The sequence below is a fragment of the Delphinapterus leucas genome, chromosome X, assembly GCF_059928025.1.
Source record: "Delphinapterus leucas isolate spDelLeu-1000000601 "Yukka" chromosome X, BTC_Dleu_Yukka2, whole genome shotgun sequence".
NCBI lineage: Eukaryota > Metazoa > Chordata > Mammalia > Artiodactyla > Monodontidae > Delphinapterus > Delphinapterus leucas.
This window is the reverse complement of record NC_143150.1, coordinates 101,275,658-101,297,740: the sequence shown is the minus strand read 5'-3', so window position 1 is coordinate 101,297,740 and position 22,083 is coordinate 101,275,658. Positions and strand designations below refer to the sequence as shown.

The window sequence follows — 22,083 nt, the reverse complement described above, 5'->3', positions numbered from 1 at the left end:
TTGAGGAAAGTTCCCTGTATGCCTACTTTCTTCAGGGTTTTTATCATAAATAGGTGTTGAATTTTGTCAAAAGCTTTCTCTGCATCTATTGAGATGATCATATGGTTTTTCTCCTTCAATTTGTTAATATGGTTTATCACATTGATTGATTTGCGTATATTGCAGAATCCTTGCATTCCTGGAATAAACCCCACTTGATCATGGTGTATGATCCTTTTAATGTGCTGTTGGATTCTGTTTGCTAGTATTTTGTTGAGGATTTTTGCATCTATGTTCATCAGTGATATTGGCCTGTAGTTTTCTTTCTTTGTGACATCCTTGTCTGGTTTTGGTATCAAGGTGATGGTGGCCTCGTAAAATGAACTTGGGAGTGTTCCTCCCTCTGCTATATTTTGAAAGAGTTTGAGCAGAATAGGTGTTAGCTCTTCTCTAAATGTTTGATAGAATTCGCCTGTGAAGCCATCTGGTCCTGGGCTTTTGTTTGTTGGAAGATTTTTAATCATAGTTTCAATTTCACTGCTTGTGATTCGTCTGTTCATATTTTCTATTTCTTCCTGATTCAGTCTTGGCAGGTTGTGCAATTCTAAGAATTTGTCCATTTCTTCCAGGTTGTCCATTTTATTGGCATAGAGTTGCTTGTAGTAATCGCTCATGACCTTCTGTATTTCTGCAGTGTCAGTTGTTACTTCTCCTTTTTCATTTCTAATTCTGTTGATTTGAGTCTTCTCCCTTTTTTTCTTGATGAGTCCGGCTAATGGTTTATCAATTTTGTTTATCTTCTCAAAGAACCAGCTTTTAGTTTTATTGATCTTTGCTATTGTTTCCTTCATTTCTTTTTCATTTATTTCTGATCTGATTTTTATGATTTCTTTCCTTCTGATAACTTTGTGGTTTCTTTTTCTTCTTTTTGTAACTGCTTTAGGTGCAAGGTTAGGTTGTTTATTTGAGTTGTTTCCTGTTTCTTAAGGTGGGCTTGTATTGCTATAAACTTCCCTCTTAGAACTGCTTTTGCTGCATCCCATAGGTTTTGGGTCGTCGTGTCTCCATTGTCATTTGTTTCAAGGTATTTTTTTATTTCCTCTTTGTTTTCTTCAGTGATCACTTTGTTATTAAGTAGTGTATTGTTTAGCCTCCATGTGTTTGTATTTTTTACAGATCTTTTCCTGTAATTGATATCTAGTCTCATGGTGTTGTGTTCGGAAAAGATACTTGATGCAATTTCAATTTTCTTAAATTTACCAAGGCTTGATTTGTGACCCAAGATATGATCTATCTTGGAGAATGTTCCATGAGCACTTGAGAAAAATGTGTATTCTGTTGTTTTTGGATGGAGTGTCCTATTAATATCAATTAAGTCCAACTTGTTTAATGTATCATTTAAAGCTTGTGTTTCCTTATTTGTTTTCATTTTGGATGATCTGTCCATGGGTGAAAGTGGGGTGTTAAAGTCCCCTACTATGAATGTGTTACTGTCAATTTCCCCTTTTAAGGCTGTTAGTATTTGCCTTATGTATTGAGGTGCTCTTATGTTGGGTGCATAAATATTTACAATTGTTACATCTTCTTCTTGGATCGATCCCTTGATCATTATGTAGTGTCCTTCTTTGTTTCTTCTAATAGTCTTTATTTTAAAGTCTGTTTTGTCTGATATGAGAATTGCTACTCCAGCTTTCTTTTGGTTTCCATTTGCATGGAATATCTTTTTCCATCCCCTTACTTTCAGTCTGTATGTGTCTCTAGGTCTGAAGTGGGTCTCTTGTAGACAGCATATATATGGGTCTAGTTTTTGTATCCATTTAGCCAATCTGTGTCTTTTGGTGGGAGCATTTAGTCCATTTACATTTAAGGTAATTATCGATATGTATGTTCCTATTCCCATTTTCTACATTGTTTTGGGCTCATTATTGTAGGCCTTTTCCTTCTCTTGTGTTTCTTGCCTAGAGAAGTTTCTTTAGCAGTTGTTGTAAAGCTGGTTTGGTGGTGCTGAACTCTCTCAGCTTTTGCTTGTCTGTAAAGGTTTTAATTTCTCCATCTAATCTGAATGAGATCCTTGCTGGGTAGAGTAATCTTGGTTGCAGGTTCTTCTCCTTCATCACTTTCAGTATGTCCTGCCACTCCCTTCTGGCTTGCAGAGTTTCTGCTGAGAGATCAGCTGTTAACCTTATGGGGATTCCCTTGTGTGTTATTTGTTGTTTTTCCCTTGCTGCTTTTAATATGCTTTCTTTGTATTTAATTTTTGACAGTTTGATTAATATGTGTCTTGGCGTGTTTCTCCTTGGATTTATCCTGTATGGGACTCTCTGTGCTTCCTGGACTTGATTAACTATTTCCTTTCCCATATTAGGGAAGTTTTCAACTATAATCTCTTCAAATATTTTCTGCATCCCTTTCTTTTTCTCTTCTTCTTCTGGAACCCCTATAATTCGAATGTTGGTGCATTTAATGTTGTCCCAGAGGTCTCTGAGACTGTCCTCAGTTCTTTTCATTCTTTTTTCTTTATTCTGCTCTGCAGTAGTTATTTCCACTATTTTATCTTCCAGGTCACTTATCCGTCCTTCTGCCTCAGTTATTCTGCTATTGATCCCATCTAGAGTCTTTTTCATTTCATTTATTGTGTTGTTCATCATTGTTTGTTTCATCTTTAGTTCTTCTAGGTCCTTGTTAAATGTTTCTTGCATTTTGTCCATTCTGTTTCCAAGATTTTGGATCATCTTTACTATCATTATTGTGAATTCTTTTTCAGGTAGACTGCCTATTCCCTCTTCACTTGTCAGGTCTGGTGCATTTTTATCTTGCTCCTTCATCTGCCGTGTGTTTTTCTGTCTTCTCAATCTGCTTATCTTACTGTGTTTGGGGTCTCCTTTTTGCAGGCTGCAGGTTCGTAGTTCCCATTGTTTTTGATGTCTGTCCCCAGTGGCTAAGGTTGGTTCAGTGGGTTGTGTAGGCTTCCTGGTGGAGGGGACTAGTGCCTGTGTTATGGTGGATGAGGCTGGACCTTGTCTTTCTGGTGGGCAGTTCCACGTCTGGTGGTGTGTTTTGGGGTGTCTTTGGCCTCATTATGATTTTAGGCAGCCTCTCTGCCAATGGGTGGGCTTGTGTACCTGTTTTGCTAGTTGTTTGGCATAGTGTGTCCAGCACTGTAGCTTGCTGGTCGTTGAGTGAAGCTGGGTGCTGGTGTTGAGATGGAGATCTCTGGGAGATTTTCCCCATTTGATATTATGTGGAGCCTGGAGGTCTCTTGTTGACCAGTGTCCTGAAGTTGGCTCTCCTACCTCAGAGGCACAGCACTGACTCCTGGCCGCAGCACCAAGAGCCTTTCATCCACACGGCTCCTCAGTTTGGGATGGTTCGTTGTCTGTTCAGGTATTCCACAGATGCGGGGTCCATCAAGTTGATTGTGGAGATTTAATCCGCTGCTCCTGAGGCTGCTGGGAGAGATTTCCCTTTCTCTTCTTTGTTTGCACAGCTCCCGGGTTTCCCCTCCTTTATTTCTGATGGTATCAGATTGGTGAGAGCCAAGGCAAGGACCCTGAATGAGGACTGAGGACCCCAAGGAGCCCAGGACAGAGTCCCATAGAGTTGTCAGCTGTGGGTGCCCCCTGGCAGGGGTGCTGGGCTGAGGTGCCCCTTCACGTCTTCTTAAGGTATCCCAGGAAGATGAGGACCTGGGTCTGAGGTATAAATTTAGAGCAGCACAGAGGAGGGGGCCCAGGCCCTGCCCAAAGTTGATATGATGGTCCTGCATATGAACTGAGGGGACACCAATGCTCCAGAGTAGAGGGGGCTCCACAAGGACTAGATAATTGCCCACTGCTGCTCTCAGCCCCAGTAAGCACCAGGCAGGGCTGGCAGGCTGCAGCCTGAGGCTCACTTTAATTATTTCCACAGGGTTCTTAGAGGACAGGGTGATCAGAACAGGAGTCCTGTGTGTTCGTAGAGCAGGACCCACATGGAAACCTGAAGAGCGGCCCTCTTAAAGGCAGGGTGGTACCTCCCTGCTGTAGGCGCTCACACCCTCTCATCCTCTCGCATCTCTGCCAGATCACCCCGCTGTCCTACCTGCGCTCCTGCCTTTTGTCCCTGACCACAGTCACCATGCCTCGGGGGCAGAAGAGTAAGCTCCGCACCCGTGAGAGACGCCACCAGGCCCAAAGTGGGACCCAGGGTCTGACGGGTGCTCAGGCCACTGCAGCTGAGGAGGAAGCCGCCTCGTCTTCATGTCCTTCTCTTCCTGGGGTTACTACTCGGAGAAAGCCGGGTGCTAAGTCACGTAGCACTCTCAAGAGTCCTCAGAGGGCCCTAGCCACCACCACTCAGCCTGCAGGTGTTTCTCCCGCAAGATCAAACAAAGGAGCCAAAGGCCAAATGAAGAAAAAGCACAGTTCCTCTCAGGCCCCCGTCTCCGCCGTGCGGTCTCGAAAAGGCCCTCTAAGGAGGATAGCGAGTGTGTTGGTGCAGTTCCTGGTGCACATGTATAAAATGAAAAAGCCTGTTAGGAAAGCACATATGCTGAAGCTTATCGATAAGAAGTACCAAAATCGATTCCCTGAGATCCTCAGAAGAGCTTCTTTCAGCATGGAGATGCTATTTGGTGTTGACTTAAAGGAGGTCGACCGTACCAAGCATACTTATACCTTTGTCAGCAAAATGGCTCTCCCCAACGATGGGACCGTGAGCCGTGGCAGCGGGTTACCCAAGACCGGTATCCTGATGTACATCCTGGGTGTGATCCTCATGAAGGGCAACTGCGCCACAGAGGAGAATATCTGGGAGTTCCTGAATAAGATGAGAGTCTATGCTGGGAAGAGGCACTTCATATTTGGGGAGCCCAAGAAGCTCATCACCCAAGATTTGGTGAAGCTGAAGTATTTGGAATACCGGCAAGTGGCCAACAGTGATCCAGCGCGCTACGAGTTCCTGTGGGGCCCGAGAGCCCATGCCGAAACCAGCAAGATGAAAGTCCTGGAGTTCCTGGCCAAGGTCAATCACACCGTCCCCAGTGCCTTCCAGTCTTGGTATGAAGAGGCTTTGAAAGATGAGGAGGAGAGAGCCCAAGCCAGTGGATGTTCCAGTGTTCTGTCCAGCTCCTCCCACACAGAATCTGAGGCAAATTCTGCACTTTGTGGCTGAAGAGAGCATTCACTATTTCAAGTAGTGTAGGGCTGGGTGTGACAGAGGGAACACTGTATAATACCTTTGTGTTCCTGTTCTGTATGGGGAATTTGGAAATACGTCTTTGTTTTTTGCTGTTTTTCAAACGTTACTCCTAAATGAAATTTTATTTAGCGTTAGAATGTAAGTTTATGAATTACATCAGTCATACTTACTGTTGTTTATCAGGTTTAAGAATAAGAGTTTTGCTGTTTTGTAAAACATATTGGGAAAACTTCCATCTTATTTAGTAATTTGGTGGAAGATAACATGGCATTGCAATATGCAATTCCTTGAAAATGTGAAAAAGTTAAGTATAGTATAGTATACTGGATGTAGTATAGTATAGAAAAAGTAAGATGGTCAATCTTTGGTTTACTAATTCCTTTTACTCTGTTTTATAAAATTAGAAATAACAGTATGTGCTTGGCTCATTCAAAAATGTAGAATTAAATCATAATAAATTAGACCTCGTGCTCACAGGCTCGTTTATTCCCCAAACATTAATTGAGCATCTGCTCTTAGAAGGCTCCTTGCTAGTACTGTGAGAGCTGAGAAGAAGAAGACCTAGCCACTGACCATAAAATTATAGAGCCGAGAAGCAGCTATCATATAAAGAAAATGGTGATGTATACTCTAAGACCAAAAGGACAAATGAAAAGACAGGATAAGAAAGGAGAGGGGTGGTTTCACATGATAGCAGTCAAATGTAAATTCCCTGATGCAAGGCAGTGGTGGGCCTTGGGAAAAATGTAAGTCCTTCAGTGGGAGGTAATTATAAGTTAGGTGCGTGGTGGGCTAGATGAGACTGATAATTTTGAGCAGGGGCCAGATCCTCAGATGGTGGGCCGTACAGTTGAAAGACAAAGCCTGGAATGGGAAACTGCCCTTAGCAGTTACAGGCACACTTCATTTTGTTGCGCTTTGCTTTATTGTATTTCACAGATAGTGCTTTTTCTTTTCTTTTTTAACAAATTGAAGGTTTGTGTCAACCTTGCTTCCAGCAAGTCTTTCAGCACCATTTTTCCAACAAGGTATTCTCACGTCATGTCTCTGTGTCACATTTTGGTAATTCTCACAATATTTCACACCTTCCACCAGCAAAAAGATGGACTCGCTGAAGGCTCAGATGATGGTTAGCAGTTTTTAGCAGCAAGGTATCTTTTAATTAAGGCATGTACATTGTTCCTTGACATAATGCTATTGCACGCTTAATAGGCTGCGGTATAGTGTAAACATAAATTTTATAAGAGCACTGGGAAACCAAAAAATTCTTGTGACTCGCTTTATTGTGCTATTCACTTTATTTTGGGGGCCTGGAACCAAACCTGCAATATCTTCGAGGTCTCCTTGTACTTTGGGGTTGTGGGTAAATCAGAGAGAAATCACCTGAGGCAGGAATAGAATGTGTCCTGTGCTCCTGTCCCAGTGCAGGTGAACACTATGCAAATTAGATGTTTTATTCACGCTGTCATGTCTCCAGGGAGTTTCTGAGAAATAAGGGTGGTACTCCCCTGAGGGGGGATGCCCAGAAGCCACTGGACTGGCACTCTTTGCCCTAGTTGGGGGAGCCAGAGCCCACTCCACGAAAAACAATCATTCAAATTAGGTTATCTTGATTGTAATTTGGCAAACTCTAGGCAAGGAGTAGATATTCGTGGGTGGTTAAATGAATGAAAGTGGGAGTGGTTTATAAAGAAGGGCAACTGAGAGGGAGGTAAGTTTTAGGTCCATGAAACATTTTAGAGCTTCGTGTTGCATCTACTGAGGAAGTCTACCTCATGTTGACCTTGAATGACATACTCTAACAGGGAAATACTAGTTTTCCTTGCTAAGCAGGATTTTGCCTGATAGGGGTTTCTTTGCCCTAGAGCCCTGCTTATTCTCTGGCATCTCCTGGATTGAAAGTTAAATCTCAGTGTAGTGGGTTGAAGCTCCAGGGGACAAATTAATCATAGTAAGAACTGGCATCCTTGAAAGTCTCAGTACCGGCCAGGCAATGGGCCAGGCACTTCACAGGCATTATATAAATTCTATCAGTCCCCAAGGCAGAGCTTCTCAAACCCATTTCACAGATGAAAAGACCGAGGCTCACAGAGTTTGGTGATGTGTTCAGTTTCACACAGCTGTTAAGTGACAGTGTTGGAACTAGACTCCTGGCCTAACTAAGTCTGACGCCCACACTTTTCCATTCCTCCCAGCCCGAGGCCAACTTTGTGTTCCTTAATTCACCTTACTTCTCACTCACTACAAAATATATCTCAGGTGATAAAAAGGAGGACTCTGTGCCCAAAACACTGGATGGGAATACATAAGCACAGCAATAAGCGTATCAAAGTAGTTGAAAAGGGTGAAGAAAGCAGAGGAAGATATTTAGTCACAGTATGACCATCTACATATCCAAAGTCAGATGACCTCAAAAGATCAAGGGCTCAGAAAATCATGCTGGACAGCCCTTCGCATTTGGAAGTTCAATCTATTCAAAGAGGAGTTACATAAAAGGCTACGTGTTGCTGGTAAAGAGAAGGGAAAAACCAATGTATTTTCTTTCTTTGACAGCACATCCATCCTGCCTTGCATTACAACTTCCCTACTTCACATCACTCCTGGGACGGAGACCCAGTCTCTGAAGGGTTTGCAATAGGGAAACCAGTCAAGAGTTTGCAGGGATGGGCCCTTTCCCAGGAAGCCTTTAATCAAGAAACAGGAGCCACGATGAAGGGCCCCTTACGGGTGGCCTGGGGAGAGCAACATGCCAGGCAAAGTTGTCAGCCTGAGCATGCCCTCACTTAACTCTTCAGGGTCCTCAGGGACTTGTGAGTCCCACCTAGGAGGATGAGCTCAGGTCAGTAGAGGGAGGAGTCCCAGTCTCTGCCACATGTGGTGGTCAGGACCCTGAATGAGGAATGAAGGAAGCACACCTGCCACCCCCGAACAGTGTGTCCCATGGACTCCTGACCCTGCCGTCAGCCCTCAGAGTCCCCAGACAGCCTTGGCAAGATGTGGCTGAACCTGATTTCCACGTAAGAGGTTGAGAAAGTGAAGACTTTGGCCTGAGGTTGGCCAACTCAGGTCAGTAGAGATAGGATTTCCAAGGTGTGTCAGGAGGAAGGTGAGCACCCTGAAGAGTTCAGGGCCCACCAAACCCATATCAGCGGAGACCTCACAGAATCCTCCCTGTTGCCGTGACAGATCCTGGTGTAAATGTCAGGAAGAGACGGCCTCATATCCTTCTCGGGGATCACAGAAAAGTGAGGAACTTGGTTTGAGGGGGAGGTCCCAGGGCAGCAGAGGGGGGAATCTTAGGCCTTCACGTGAGTCAGATTTAGGGTACTGAGTTAGAACCCTGAGTGGGATCACCATCATATGGTCTCAACCTGCCTGATACAGTTGTCACTCACGGCGTGGCAGGTGTGGCCAAGTAAGGCCACCCTCACCTCCTCCTATTGGATCTCAGGGAAATAAGAGCCTTTCTCTGAAGAAATGTCCTCAGGTTGAGAAAGAGGGGAGCCTCAGGCCCTGCCAGGAGTCAAATCAAGGAAACTGAGTGAGGACTGAGAGGCCCACCCACTCTTGCATAGAGGGGAAAACTGGCCCTGCGCCTGCACTCAAGACTTAAATCCCCAGGGAAGGGTGTGAGGCTGAGCAACAACCACCACCCCCCATCAGTTTTTTTTTTTTAGTTCACTTTAATTTTTTTTAAAGCAGTTTTGGGTTCACAGCAAAATGGAGCAGAAAGTACAAAGAGTTCCCATGTACCCTCTTCCCCGACGCAGCTCACACCTCCCCCACTATCAACATCCCCCATCAGAGTGGGCCGTTTGCTACGATCTATGAAGCTACATTGACACATCATTAGCACACAAAGTCCAGAGTTACATTAGGCTTCATTCTTGGTGTTGTACACTTTGTGGGTTCCGACGAACGTATGATGACTTGTATTTACCATTATAGTGTCATACAGAGTAATTTCACTACCCTAAAAATTCTCTGTGCTCTATTCATCCCTCCCTGCCCCCAACCCCTGGCAACCACTGGTCTTTTTGCTTTTTCTATAGTTTTGCCTTTTTCCAGGATGTCATGTTGTTGGAATCACGCAGCATGTAGCCTTTTAAGATTAGTTTCTTTCACTTAGTAATACACGTCTAAGGTTCCTCCATGTCTTTTCATGGTTTGATATTTATTTCTAGCACTGAACAGTATTCCATTATTTATCCGTTTACCTGCTGAAGGACACCTTTGTTGCTTTTAAGTTTTGGCAATTATGAGTAAAGCTGCTATAAACATCGGTGTGCAGGTTTTTGTGTGGAGGTAAGTTTCCAACTCATTTTGGTAAATACCAAGGAGCATGATTACTAGATTGTATGGTAAGAGTATGTTTAGTTGTTTTTTTAAAAAAAAAACAATTTATTGAGGTAGGATGGACGTACAAAAACCGTACATATTTAATGTATACAAATTGATGAGTTCGGAGATAAGTATCCACTTGTGAAGCTATCAGTCACCACAGTTTATGCCATAAACATATCTATGACCTCCAAATGTTTCCTCCCACCCTTTTTATTTTGTGTGTGTGATAAGAACACTTACCATAAGATTTAACCTGTTAGAAAGTGTACAATGTAGTATTCTTAACTATAAACTGTATGCTATATAGTAGATCCCTAGGATTTACCTTGCATAACTGAAACTTTGTAACTTTTGATTAAAACCTTCTCATTTTCCCCATCTCCATAGCCCCTGGCAACCACCACTCTACTCTCTGCTTCTCTGACTTTGACTATTTTAGATTCCTCATATAAATGACATCATGTAGTATTTGTCCTTCTGTGTCTGGCTTATTTCACTGGAACATAATGTTCTCTAGATTTATTCACGCTGTCATAGCTGGAGAAGTTAGCTTCTTTTTAAAGCTGAATGATATTCCATTGTATGTATACTTTACACTTTCTTTATCCATTCATCCATCGGTGGACATTTAGGTTGCTTCCATAGCTTGGCTATTATGAATAATGCTGCAATGAACATGGGAATGCAGATATCTCTTCAAGGTCCTGATTTCAATTCCTTTGGATAGTAGTGGGATTGCCGACAATATCATATGTCATTTTTGATTTTTTTTTTTTTTGCGGTACGCGGGCCTCTCACTGCTGCGGCCTCTCCCGCTGCGGAGCACAGGCTCCAGACGCGCAGGCTCAGCGGCCATGGCTCACGGGCCCAGCCGCTCCGCGGCACATGGGATCCTCCCGGACCCGGGCACGAAGCCACGTCCCCCGCATCGGCAGGCGGACTCTCAACCACTGCACCACCAGGGAAGCCCTATTTTTGATTTTTTGAGGAGCCTCCATACTGTTTCCCATAGTGGCTGGACCAATTTACATTCCCACCGACAGTATAGAATATGTTTAGTTTACTGAGAAGCTTGCAAACTGGCCTCCAAAGTGGCTATACCATCTGCATCACCACCAACAATGAAAGCGTTCTTGTTGAATCCCATCCTCACCAGCATTTGGCGCTGTCAGTCCTCTGGATTTTGGCACGTAGTGGTTTCTGGTTGTAATTTTAATTTGCAGTTCCCTAATGGTACATGATGGTGAGCATCTTTTCATATGCTTGTTTGCCATCTGTATATCTTCCTGTTCATATCTTTTGTCCATTTTTCCATTTGTCCATATCCTGTTCATATCTGTATCTGTTCATATCTTTTGTCCATTTTTTTTATCGGGTTGTTAGTTTCCTTCTTATTGAATTTTAAGAGTTCCTTGTATACTTTGGATAAAAGCCTTCATCAGATCTGTCTTTTGCAAATATTTCCTCTGAGACTGTAGCTCATCTTCTTGTTCTCTTGATGGTGTATTTTTGCAGATTAGAAATTTAAGGGAATGAAATCTAGCTTATCAATTATTTCTTTCATGGATCCCCATCCCATTTTATATGAGTTCTGGAAGGAGGTGAGATCCTTGGTCTGAAGGTCCAGCCCCCAGTCAGCAAAAGGAAGAGTCCATGACCCTGTGTGGTATCCAAGTGAGGACTCCAAATGATGACTTAGGATCTAACAAGCTCAGGACAGAGAGGTACCCACAGAGCTTTAACTACTGGGTTCTCCCTGATAAGAGTGGTGGGCTGAGGTGCCCCTCTCACTTCCTTCTTGTGGGTCCCGGAGAGCTTTGGGGTGTCAACTTTAGAGTAACAGAGAGGGGAGTTTCCAGGCCTTGCTAAGAGCTGTCATGATAATCCTGAAGCTAAACATAGAAGACTCCCTACACTGAAAAACACAAGTGGCTCCACTATCAACCATGCTATCACCCTAGTCAGTAAAACACAGGGCAGGCAGGCTACAGCCTAAGGCTCACCGTTTCTCCACTGGGTTCTCAGGGACAGGTCGACCAGGAGAACAAGAGCCCTGCAGAGTCCTAGGGCAGTGCCCTCAAGGAAACCTGCAGAGATGGACTTGGTTAAAGCTTATGTGGAATCTCCCTGCTGAAGGTCCTCACACCATCTCATTCCCCCTCCTCCTCCCTCCTCCAAGTGCGGGCATCACCCACACTCCCGCCTGCTGTTCCTGATCACACTCATCATTCCCTAGGGTCACAAGAGTAAACTCAGTGCTCGTGAGAAATGCCAGCATGCCCGGGGTGAGACCCAGGATCTCCAGGGTGCTCAAACCACTCAGCAGGGAAGAGTCCCCCTTCTCTTCCTCTCCTGTTTTGGGGATGTTTCCTTGGACTCCCCTGTGGCTGGCATTCCTAGGAGCCTCAGAGATCCACATCCACCATTGTTACTTCTCAGCTATTTCATGCGCAATGTCTGAAAAAGATGTCAAGAGCCAAGATGAGAAAGTGCACGTCGCTCTAAAGCCTCAACCTCCACTGAGAGCTTACGGAAGGACCTTCTAACCATGAAGGCAGGGATGTTGATGCAATTCCTACTGCAGAAATATAAAAGAACCCATCATGAAGGTGGACAGGCTGAAGGTTGTCAACAAAATGTACAGGGAACAATTCCCTGAGATCCTAAGGAGAGCCACTGAGCACGTGGAACTGGTCTGCGGCCTTGACTTGAAGGAAGTCAAGCCGGGTGGTGATTCCTATGCCCTTGTCAGCAAGCTAGATCTCACCGATGATGGGCGTCGGAGCAGTGGCGGGCGGTTTTGGAAGAATGGGCTCCTGATGCCTCTCCTCGGTGTGATCTTCTTGCATGGCGACCGTGCCTCTGAGGAGGAGATCTGGGAATTCCTGAATATTTTGGGTGTTTTTGATGGAAGGAGGCACTTCATCTTGGTGGAGCCCAGGAAGCTTATCACAGAAGATTTGGTGCAGGAAAATACCTGGTGTATCATCAGATGCGCGACAGCGATCGAGAGCCCAAGCTGAAACCAGCAAGATGAGAGTCCTGGAGTTTTTGGCCAAGGTCGATGATAGGGTCCCCACTGCCTTCCCAGCCTGGTATGAAGAGGCTTTGAGAGATGAGGGAGAGAGAGCCCGAGCCAGGGCTGCAGCCAGGGCTGGCACTACTGCCACGGCCAGTGCACATTCCAGGGCCACATCCAGTCGCTCCTGTCACCCCGAGTGAGGTAGAGGCCGATTCTTCACTTTGTGGTTGGAAAAGCCTGTTAACCAGTGTTCCTGATATGCATAAATTCCTGTTGACTTATTTTTTGTGTAATTTTCAAGTGATTTTCTTTTCAAAAGAAAGTTTATTTAGATTCAGAGCAAGCTTATGAATGACATGGGTCACACACTTATTGCTCTTTATCAGATTTAGAAGTAAGAATTTTGTTTTTTGAAATACAAATTGAAAAATTTTAAATCATCTATGGGATCCAGAACAAGACTGCATGGAATTGGAACAGGGATATCCTTGGTAATGTGAAAGAACTCCACAGTAAAATAGGATAAGAAGATAGAGAAAACAAATTAAAATTGTTCACCTGTGGGTTTGGCGTACTCCATTCAGTCTTTCTTTTCCAAAATTTAAAAGATATACACCTTTTAAAGTTAGGAAAAGATATATACCTTTTGCATTTAGGATGTGCTTAAATTATTCAAGAAAATATGAGTTTATGGGACTGTAAATTGATGCAGCCACTATGGAAAACACTATAGAGGTTCATCAAAATATTGAAAATAGAACTACCGTGTGATCCAGCAATTCCACTCCCGGAAATTTATCTGAAGGAAAAGAGAACAACAACTGTTTTGAAAAGATATCTGCACCCCCCATATTCATTTATTTACCATAACCAAGACATGAAAACAACGTAAGTGTTCATTAATGGATGAATGGATAAAGAAAATGTGATACACACACACTCACACACACAGTCATACTCTCATTCTCCCTCGGATATTATTCAGCCATTTAAAAAAAAAACAAAAGGAAATCCTGCCATTTGCAACAACACAGAGGGACAGACAAAGACAAATACTATATGATCTCACTTATATGTGGAAATTAAAAAAAAAACACAACACACCCAGAGAACAGATTGGTGGTTCCCACAGGTGTGGGGTGGAGGATGGATAAAATGGGTGTAAATGGCCAAACGGTACAAACCATTTACAAAATAAAGAAGTCCTGGGGATGTAATGTACAGCATGGCGACTATAGTTAATAATACTGTATTGTCTATTTGAAAGTTGTTAAGAGAGTAGATCTTTTTTAATTGAGGTATAGTTGATGTACAATATTTTATAAGTTTCATGTACACAACAGAGTGATTCACAATTTTTAAAAGTTATATTCCATTTACAGTTATTATAAAATATTGGCTATATACCCTTGGTTGTGCAATATATCCTTGTAACTTATTTATTTTTATTTATTTTTAAGTTTTATTTATTTTTAATATTTTTGCGGTATGCCGGCCTCTCACTGTTGTGGCCTCTCCCGTTGCGGAGCACAGGCTCCGGACGCGCAGGCTCAGTGGCCATGGCTCACGGGCCCAGCAGCTCCGCGGCACGTGGGATCTTCCCAGACCGGGGCACGAACCCGTGTCCCCTGCATCAGCAGGCGGACTCTCAACCACTGCGCCACCAGGGAAGCCCGCTTATTTATTTTATACATAGTATTTTGTATCTCTTAATCCCCTATCCTTCCCCTGCCCCTCCCCCTTCCCTCTTCCCACTGGTAACCACTAGTTTGTTCTCTATATCTGTGAGTCTGTCATATTTCCCTAGTTTGCTTTATTTTTGAAATTCTCCATATAAGTGGTATCATACAGTGTTTTTCTTCCTCTACCTCACTTATTTCACTTAGCATAATACCCTCCAACTCCATCCATGTTGTTGCAAAATGGCAAAAGTTCATTCTTTTTTTATGGCTGACTAGTATTCCATTGTGTGTGTGTGTGTGTGTAAAGAAGATGTGGTATATACATCTTGGCAATTGTCGGTAATGTTGCTGTGAACATTGGGGTGCGTGCATCTTTTCGAATTAGTGTTTTTTTCCTTTTTTAACAGTAATTTAAAGTTTATTCTGGCTATAATGCAGGTTATTCTGACTTTAAGGTATCATACCTGGCATACTTCTGAGTCCGTTCCTGAGAAATTCTTTTGTACTTCTCTCTCTCTGTTTTATAGATCCATGCAGTCTATGGCACTAGGGGGGGTCATCTGGGTTTGGATCATATAGCAGCGAACAAACGGATGAAGGAACGTTAGAAACAATTAAAGGAGGAGACCACTGTGATCTTAGAATATTGAGACAAATGCTGCCATTAGTGTTAATGTCTGAATGATAAATTCTTGTTGCAAATGCAACCTTAGGTAGTTTGAAGGGGTAGTCTGTAGGAAAATGAATGGTCAAAAGGAATACACCACCTTGATATGGGTTTTCATTAGCTTCCATAATTGTGGCTTGCCAATGAACCATATTATCCCCAGCTGGACCTGCAGAGCAGCGTGCTGGAGGGTCACGGGCCAAATCACTAAGTTCCTTATTAATCCCTTTCAGCACCATAGTCTGTGCTTTTCCTCTGGCCCCTCACAGTCCTGGTGTGTGCTCAAAGATCTGGTCAAAAGTCTTGATTATCCGGGCGGCTGGGAAGGACTGTCTCTTCATCGTATCCTGGCTCTGCCAGACGCAGGCACCTTCTTACTAAACAGAGAGGTTGGACTGGGAGGGGGTGGGGTCAGAGGCATGTAGAAGAAGCTGGGGGGAAGGGTAGATGAGCGGTGGAAACCCTCAGGCTCAGAGAACCATCGAGAACCTGAAGGAGACCATCCAACTTAGTGAGGGGGTGGGGTTGTTGTTTTTTGTTTGTTTGTTTGTTTGTTTCTTTTGGATACATACCCAGGAGTGGAATTGCTGGGTCATATGGTAGCTCTATTTTTACTTTCTGGAGGAACCTCCATACTGTTTTCCATAGTGGCTACACCTATTTACATTCCCACCAACAGTGTACACATCTCCACGTGCTTGCCAGCATTTGTTATTTCTGTTCTTTTTGATGATGGCCATTCTGATAGGTGTGAGGTAATATCTCATGGTAGTTTTAATTTGCATTTATCTGATGATTAATGATGTTGACCGTCTTTTCATTTGCCTGTTGGCCATCTGTATGTCTTCTTTGGAAAAATGTCTGTTTAGGTCTTCTGCCCATTTTTTCGATTGGGTTATTTGTTTTTTTTTTTTTTAAACTGTTGAGTTATATGAGCTGTTTATATATTTTGGATGTTAACCCCTTAATGAGCATATCATTTTCAAATATTTTCTCCCATTCCACAGGTTGTCTTTTCATTTTGTCAATGGTTTCCTTTGCTGTGCAAAAGCTTTTAACTTTAATTATATTCCATTTATTTATTTCTGCTTTTATTTCCTTTGCTTTAGGAGACAGATCCAAAAAAATATTGCTATGATTTATGTCAAAGAGTGTTCCACCCATGTTATCTTCTAGGAGCATTATGGTTTCCACTCGTATATTTAGGTCTTTAATTGGTTTTGAGTATATTTTTGTATGTGGTGTTAGAGAATGTTCTAATCTCATTCTTTGACGTGTAGCTGTCCAGCTACACGTCAAAGAATGAGATTAGAACATAAACAGAATTTGGCGATACAACAAAAGGAAATATGCATTTACATTTGAGCCAGTAACTCCAGTTTTTCAGAAATTAACCCCGAAGACACATCCACAACGATGTGAAAATACTGCAATGTCCGTGAATATATTAATTGATAAAAACATGGTATATTCACAGAGTGGAGCACTATACTATGTAGCTATAAAAAAGAATGAGCATGATCTTTGTAAACTAGTATGGGGTGCTTGCAGGATAGTTATGGATATAGATGTATAAAAGAATGTGTGAGTTTGGGGCTAATGTCAATGATACCAAGCCCAGTGCCTTCCCATCCTGGTATGAAGAGGCTTTGAGAGATGAGGAAGAGAGAGCCTGAGCCAGAGCTGCAGCCAGGGCTCATACTGCTACGCTGGCCAGTGGGTGTTCCAGGGCATGTCCCAAAGCTCCTCCGGTCCCTAGTGAAGGCTGAGCAGATACTTCACATTGTATTTAAAGAAAGCAGTCAGTCTTCCAACTAGTGGAGGGCCAAGGTGTGGCTCATGGGAACACAACATATAATATATTTGTGTTCCTAGACAACATGCACAAATCGGAGATTTTTCTTTTTTCTATTTTTAAATGTTGTTCCTTTCAATTAAAGATGTGTTTAGCTTCAGAGTTTAAGTTTATTAATGATATGACTCACACATTTAGTGCAGCTTATCAGGTTGAAAAATAAGAATTTTGGTATTATGTAACACAAACTGGAAATCCTTGAATCATTTCTTGTCATTCGGAACATTGGAATATGGATTTTTTGTGAAAAAGGAAATTATTCCACAGTAAAGTCTGTGTGATCATGAAATACAGAAAAAAACAATCTGAAGAGGTATTCACTTCTTGTTTGTTTTATTCCTTTTAGTCTTTCTTTGTAAAATTGAAGTATATATACCTGGATTTGCTTATTTAAGAATGTGGGAGAAGTGAAATCACAGTATTTTGCCTTCTTGCACATGTGCTCTTTTTTTTTTATTAATCTTTTTTTTTTAAATTTATTAATTTTTAGCTGCGTTGGGTCTTGGTTGCTGCAAGGGCTTTCTTTAGTTGCGGCGAGTGGGTCTACTCTTCATTGCGGTGCGTGGGCTCCTCACTGCGGTGGCTTCTCTTGTTGCAGAGCACGGGCTCTAGGCACGTGGGCTTCAGTAGTTGTGGCACGTGGGCTTCAGCAGTTGTGGCTCGCGGGCTCTAGAGCGCAGGCTCAGTAGCTGTGGCGCACGGGCGTAGTTGCCCCGCGGTATGTGGGATCTTCCCGGACCAGGGCTCGAACCCGTGTCCCCTGCATTGGCAGGCGGATTCTTAACCACTGTGCCACCAGGGAAGCCCTGATCTTTAATTGTTCAAATATCAATTTAGCGTCTGCTCTTCAGAAGGCTTTTGGATGGTACTGGGGATGCTAAGAAACATAGACCCAACCCCTGCCTGTAGAATTCTAGAGTCTAAGAGCAGCATTCATAGAAAGCAGCTGGTGAACAAAGATCTAAAGGACCAATAAAAATAAGGGGTAAGAAGTGGGGGTTGAGGGGTTCCTCATGAGGAGTCTAGTGTAAATGTCCTGATGCAAGGCACTTTGAGACTTCAGGACAATATAAAAGTCCTGAAGTGGGAGATAATTTTAAGTTAGGCCGTATGGTGAGCCAGCCAGTGAGGCTGTGGAAACACTGAACAGGGGCCAGACCCTCAGATGGTGGGTCTCAGAGTTGAGAGACTTAAGCCTGGAATGGAAAACTGCCCTTAACAGTTACTTTGAAATCATGAGTAAGCCAGAGAAAAATCTCCACCCGGGGCAGGGACGGAACGTGCCCCGTGCTCCTGTCCCAGTGCAGGTGAACACAGTGCACAACCTAGGTGTTTTATGCACATCATCTCCAAGGAGTGTCTTTGAAATAAAGATGACAGGAGTCTGAAACTGGAAACTCAGAAGCCAGTGGGCTGATACTCTTTGCTGGGGGACAAGGAGTCAGAGCCCATTCTATTAAAAGAGCATTCGCATTCAGTTTTTTTTTTTTTTTTTTTTGGTTGTAATTCCGCAAAGTCTACGAGAGGTGTAGATTTTCGGTGACGGTAAAATTAATGACGATAGGGGTTGTTTAGTTTAGATGAAAGGGCAGCTTGGAAGGAAGAAAGAGTTAGTCTTGGAAGCAAATTCTAGAATATTTGAATTTCATTCAGTTGGAAGGAAAATATAATTTTCATATTTGATTTATTGGGGAAATTAAAGATTCTTTGTAAACAGCATTTTGGACTGATTTGGTGTTCCAGGTCCTAGAATGCCACATATTCTCTGATATCTCCTGGATTTAAAAATTCCTTCAGGGTGGGTGGTATCGTCTGCAGCCAAAATAATCATGATCATGGTAAAAACAGACATTGTGTAAAGTCTCAGTGTGGTCCAGGCGCTGTGCCAGGTGTTCTACGTACATTACCTGCATGCCACTAGCCCTGCAAAATAGGGCTTAACAAAGCCACTTCACCTGAGGCTCACAGAGCTTGGTGATGGACCTGAGTTCACACAGCTAATAGGTCACATGGCTGGGACTGGACCTCTGGTCTGAATTTGTCCAGAGCTCGCGCCATTCCACTCCTCCCAGCCTGAGGCTGATCATGAGTCAGTTAATTCACTGTCTTCTACCACTTCAAAATGTATCTTGAGTGATGAGAAGAAGGACTCTGTGACCAAAACACGGGATTGGAATACATACCCACAGCAGTACGAATACCGAAATAAACAAGAGATATGAATAAAGGAGAGAAAGAGAGAATGCTCGGTAACAATATGATCATCTGCGTGTGCAAAATCAGATACCCTCAAGTGATCAGGGGCTTACAAGATTACCTGGCTCTGTCCTTCTGTGTAGAAAGTAAATACTTTAGAACTACCCTAAGTCTGGCTGGTGAAGAGAAGGAATATATCAGCTTTTTTTCTCTGGCAGCGTAACATCTGTCCTGAGTTCCTTAATTTCTGCTGCATTTTCCTAATCTTACATCAGTTTCGGGACAGAGACCCATTTTCTCCCAAGATTTGCAATAGGGTAACCGGTCACATGTTTGTAGGAATATGCGTTTCCCAGGAAGCTTTTAATCAAGAGACAGAAGCTGATATAAGAACCCCCATGAATGAGGACCGAGGAGACAATCACCCCTGAATATAGGAGTTATCCAAAGACTAAGGAGAGTGACCTCAGTTCCGTAGAAGGAGTGCCAGGCTTTGTTAGATGTAGTGAGCATGTTGAGTGAGGAATCATGGAAGGACCCAGCCAGAACAGTGAGGTCCAATAGAGTTGCATCCCTGCTGCCTGTTCTTGGAGGCCCCAATGGACTATGGTCATATGAGGATCACCCTGAGTTTCAACTTGGAATTCTTACAAGAGTAGGACCTTGATGTAAGACAAGCAGCTTCAGGAGAGCAGAGAGTGGAGTTACAGGATTGATCATGTGTCAAGGTGAGGATCTGAATGTGGACTAAGGGTAGCACGCACAGCATAAAAGGAGGCCCCGGAAAAATCTCTGATGCTGTCATCCCCAGGAAGCTCTGGCCATAGATGTCAGGTTGATTTCAGCCTGGAAAGTCTCGGTGAGGTGAGGATCTCTGTCTAATGGGGTTGGCCTCAGTTTTGCAGAGAGAGAGATGGAGACCTGAGCCCTAACAAGAATTCATGTGATGATGCTGAGTGTTATGAGGGGACCCCCCAAAAGCAGAGGGGGCCAAATAGAATTCTGTACAGTTCTTAGCCCTGGGAGACCCAGAAGAGGTACTGCTGAGTCATCCCCTCATTCCACCCGTGTGATCTCAGGGAGGGAAGGGCCTCATCTAGCAGAATCAGACTCCAGTTCTGCAGAGGGGGACGTCTTGGCCATAACCAGAGTCAAGGTGAGGACCCTCAGTGCTAATGAGGGGGTCTCTCCCCCAAGGAGGGAGGCTCACAGGGTGGCGCCCGTCTTGTCAGGCAGAGATGGTCGGAGCAGCGCCCTGACTTCCCCCCACTAGGGCCTCGGGGAGGTGAGGGCTTGGTTCGGAGGCTGGAGGACCCGGGACCATAGAGGGAGGGGTTCCCGGGCTCTGATAGACGGCACCGGCAGGACGCAGGGGCCGCTGAACCCCGAACAGTGGGCGTCCCCACAGAGTCCCGCCCCTACCATCAGCCCTCAGATACCCCACGCAGCGCCGGATGCGGCTCCCCCGGATTTCCGATTCGGAAGCGAGGAGCCCGAGCGGGAGCTGCGGCGTTTGTTCGTCCGAGCGTGGGTTTTCAGGACTCGTCCGGAGCCACGGTGAGGACCTGAATGTAGCCTGCAGGGACCTTCCCTCCCCCCTCCCCCCATAACAAAGGTGACCCCCTGCCTCCCGCCCCTGCCTGCCATCAGCAGCGTGGGACCCTGATCTGACCTATATGCCAGAGGAGTTGCCGTCTGGAGGGCCTCAGAGAGTGGAGGGCCTTTGTCTAGAGGGGGCGGCTTCTTAGGCAAAGGGTGTAGTCTTGTCCCCAGCAGGTGAAAAGTGGGACCTTCAGAGCTGACGAGGGCCCCTCCTTCCGAAAGGCGTGACTGCACGGGGCCCCCTCCCGCCTTCACTCGTGCGATGCTCTAGAGTAATTCAGGCTGAGAGAACCCCTCATTTCTGCCTGGGGTGGGAAGTGGGGTTGGGGGCTAGGGGACGTTCGGGTAGAGAAAGGCCTTTATGGAAAGGGGGCAGGACTTCCCTGGCGGTCCAGTGGTTAAGACTCCTCGCTTCCACTGCAGGGGGCGCACCTTCGATCCCTGGTAGGGGAACTAAGATCCCACATGCCACATGGTGCGGCCAAAAAGAAAGGGCGGGGGCGTGGACCAAGAGGGTGTTATGTACGCTAAGTGAAATAAGTCAGACAGAGAAAAACTGTATGATTACTGTATGATTTCACTTACACGTGGAAGCTGAAAAACAAAACAAATGAACAAACAACAGAACAGAAACAGTTATAGATACAGAGAGCAAACGTGGTTGGGGGGAGGAGAGAAATTAGGTGAGGACAATTAAGAGATACAAACTACCAGTTACGAAGTAAATGCGTAATGGGTGTGAAATGTAAAACAACAGGTAGTTGGATGGATGGATGGATGGATGGATGGATGGATGATAGATAAGGCAACCCCATTAAGCTTAGGGAGGAGACTTGGCCCTAAAAGAAGCAGAGGTAGGACCATCGGTGTTAGTAAGCAGACCTCTCGTGAAAACAGGGAACTGCACAAATCAGCAGCCCTGCTCTCAGACCTGGGAGTCCCCAGATAAGGTAGCCGGGATGCGGAGCCCCCGACTTCTCTTCTAGCTACTCAGGGAGGTGAGTGCTTCGGCCTGAGGCATGTAGATTCGGGTCAGTGGAGGGAGGAATCCCAAACCCTACCCGGACTGGACGCCAGAGTCCTGAATGAGGACTGAGGAAGCCACCAACTCCAGAACAGTGGGGTCGGAGAGTCCCACCCTTGCTGTTACCAGGCGTAGCCGAGCCCCAGATCAGCTTTGGCAGAATGAGGCTCACTCTGACTGTAAGCTCAGGTCCCAGGAAGATGAGGACCTTTTCTGACGGTCATGGGCTCACGTCAGCAGAGGGCAAAGTCCCAGGCAAGGTGCAGAGTCAAGGTGAAGATCCTGAGTGAGGAAATGGAGACTGCTCCATACACAGTGGAGAGAGCTGCATCTCATGCCGCCCCTGCCGTTAGCCCCGGGAGGCCCAGGGCAGAGCTGGCAGGCTCAGGTGCCCCCTAACTTCTGCCTGTGGGGTCTGAGGGAGATGAGGGCCTTGGTTTAAGGGCTGGCTGCCTGGTTCAGCAGAAGAGGAGTCCCAGGCCATGATCGATGTCAAGGCACAAATTCTATGTGAGGAATGAGACAGCCGACTCC

The 22,083-nt window shown here is 44.7% G+C and overlaps 2 protein-coding genes and 2 pseudogenes across 2 annotated transcripts in view; 3 read left to right on the top strand and 1 right to left on the bottom strand.

Annotated features, from left to right (window-relative positions):
- The window catches only part of CFAP47 (cilia and flagella associated protein 47), a 546,463-nt gene that overhangs the window by 51,066 nt on the left and 473,314 nt on the right, over positions 1–22,083 (top strand).
- LOC149744361 (melanoma-associated antigen B3-like) lies at positions 3,912–7,362 on the top strand. The gene has a single exon (XM_089904639.1). It carries the CDS (start codon positions 4,096–4,098, stop codon positions 5,128–5,130), a length of 1,035 nt encoding a protein of 344 aa, XP_089760765.1. The 5' UTR covers positions 3,912–4,095; the 3' UTR covers positions 5,131–7,362.
- On the top strand, positions 11,955–12,924 carry LOC149744360 (melanoma-associated antigen B4-like; annotated as a pseudogene).
- Positions 14,645–15,167, bottom strand: LOC111171090 (ubiquitin-conjugating enzyme E2 D3 pseudogene; annotated as a pseudogene).

Excerpts from the sequence above, each read along its gene's own strand:
- LOC149744361 (XM_089904639.1), top strand. The coding sequence starts at position 4,096 with ATGCCTCGGGGGCAGAAGAGTAAGCTCCGCACCCGTGAGAGACGCCAC.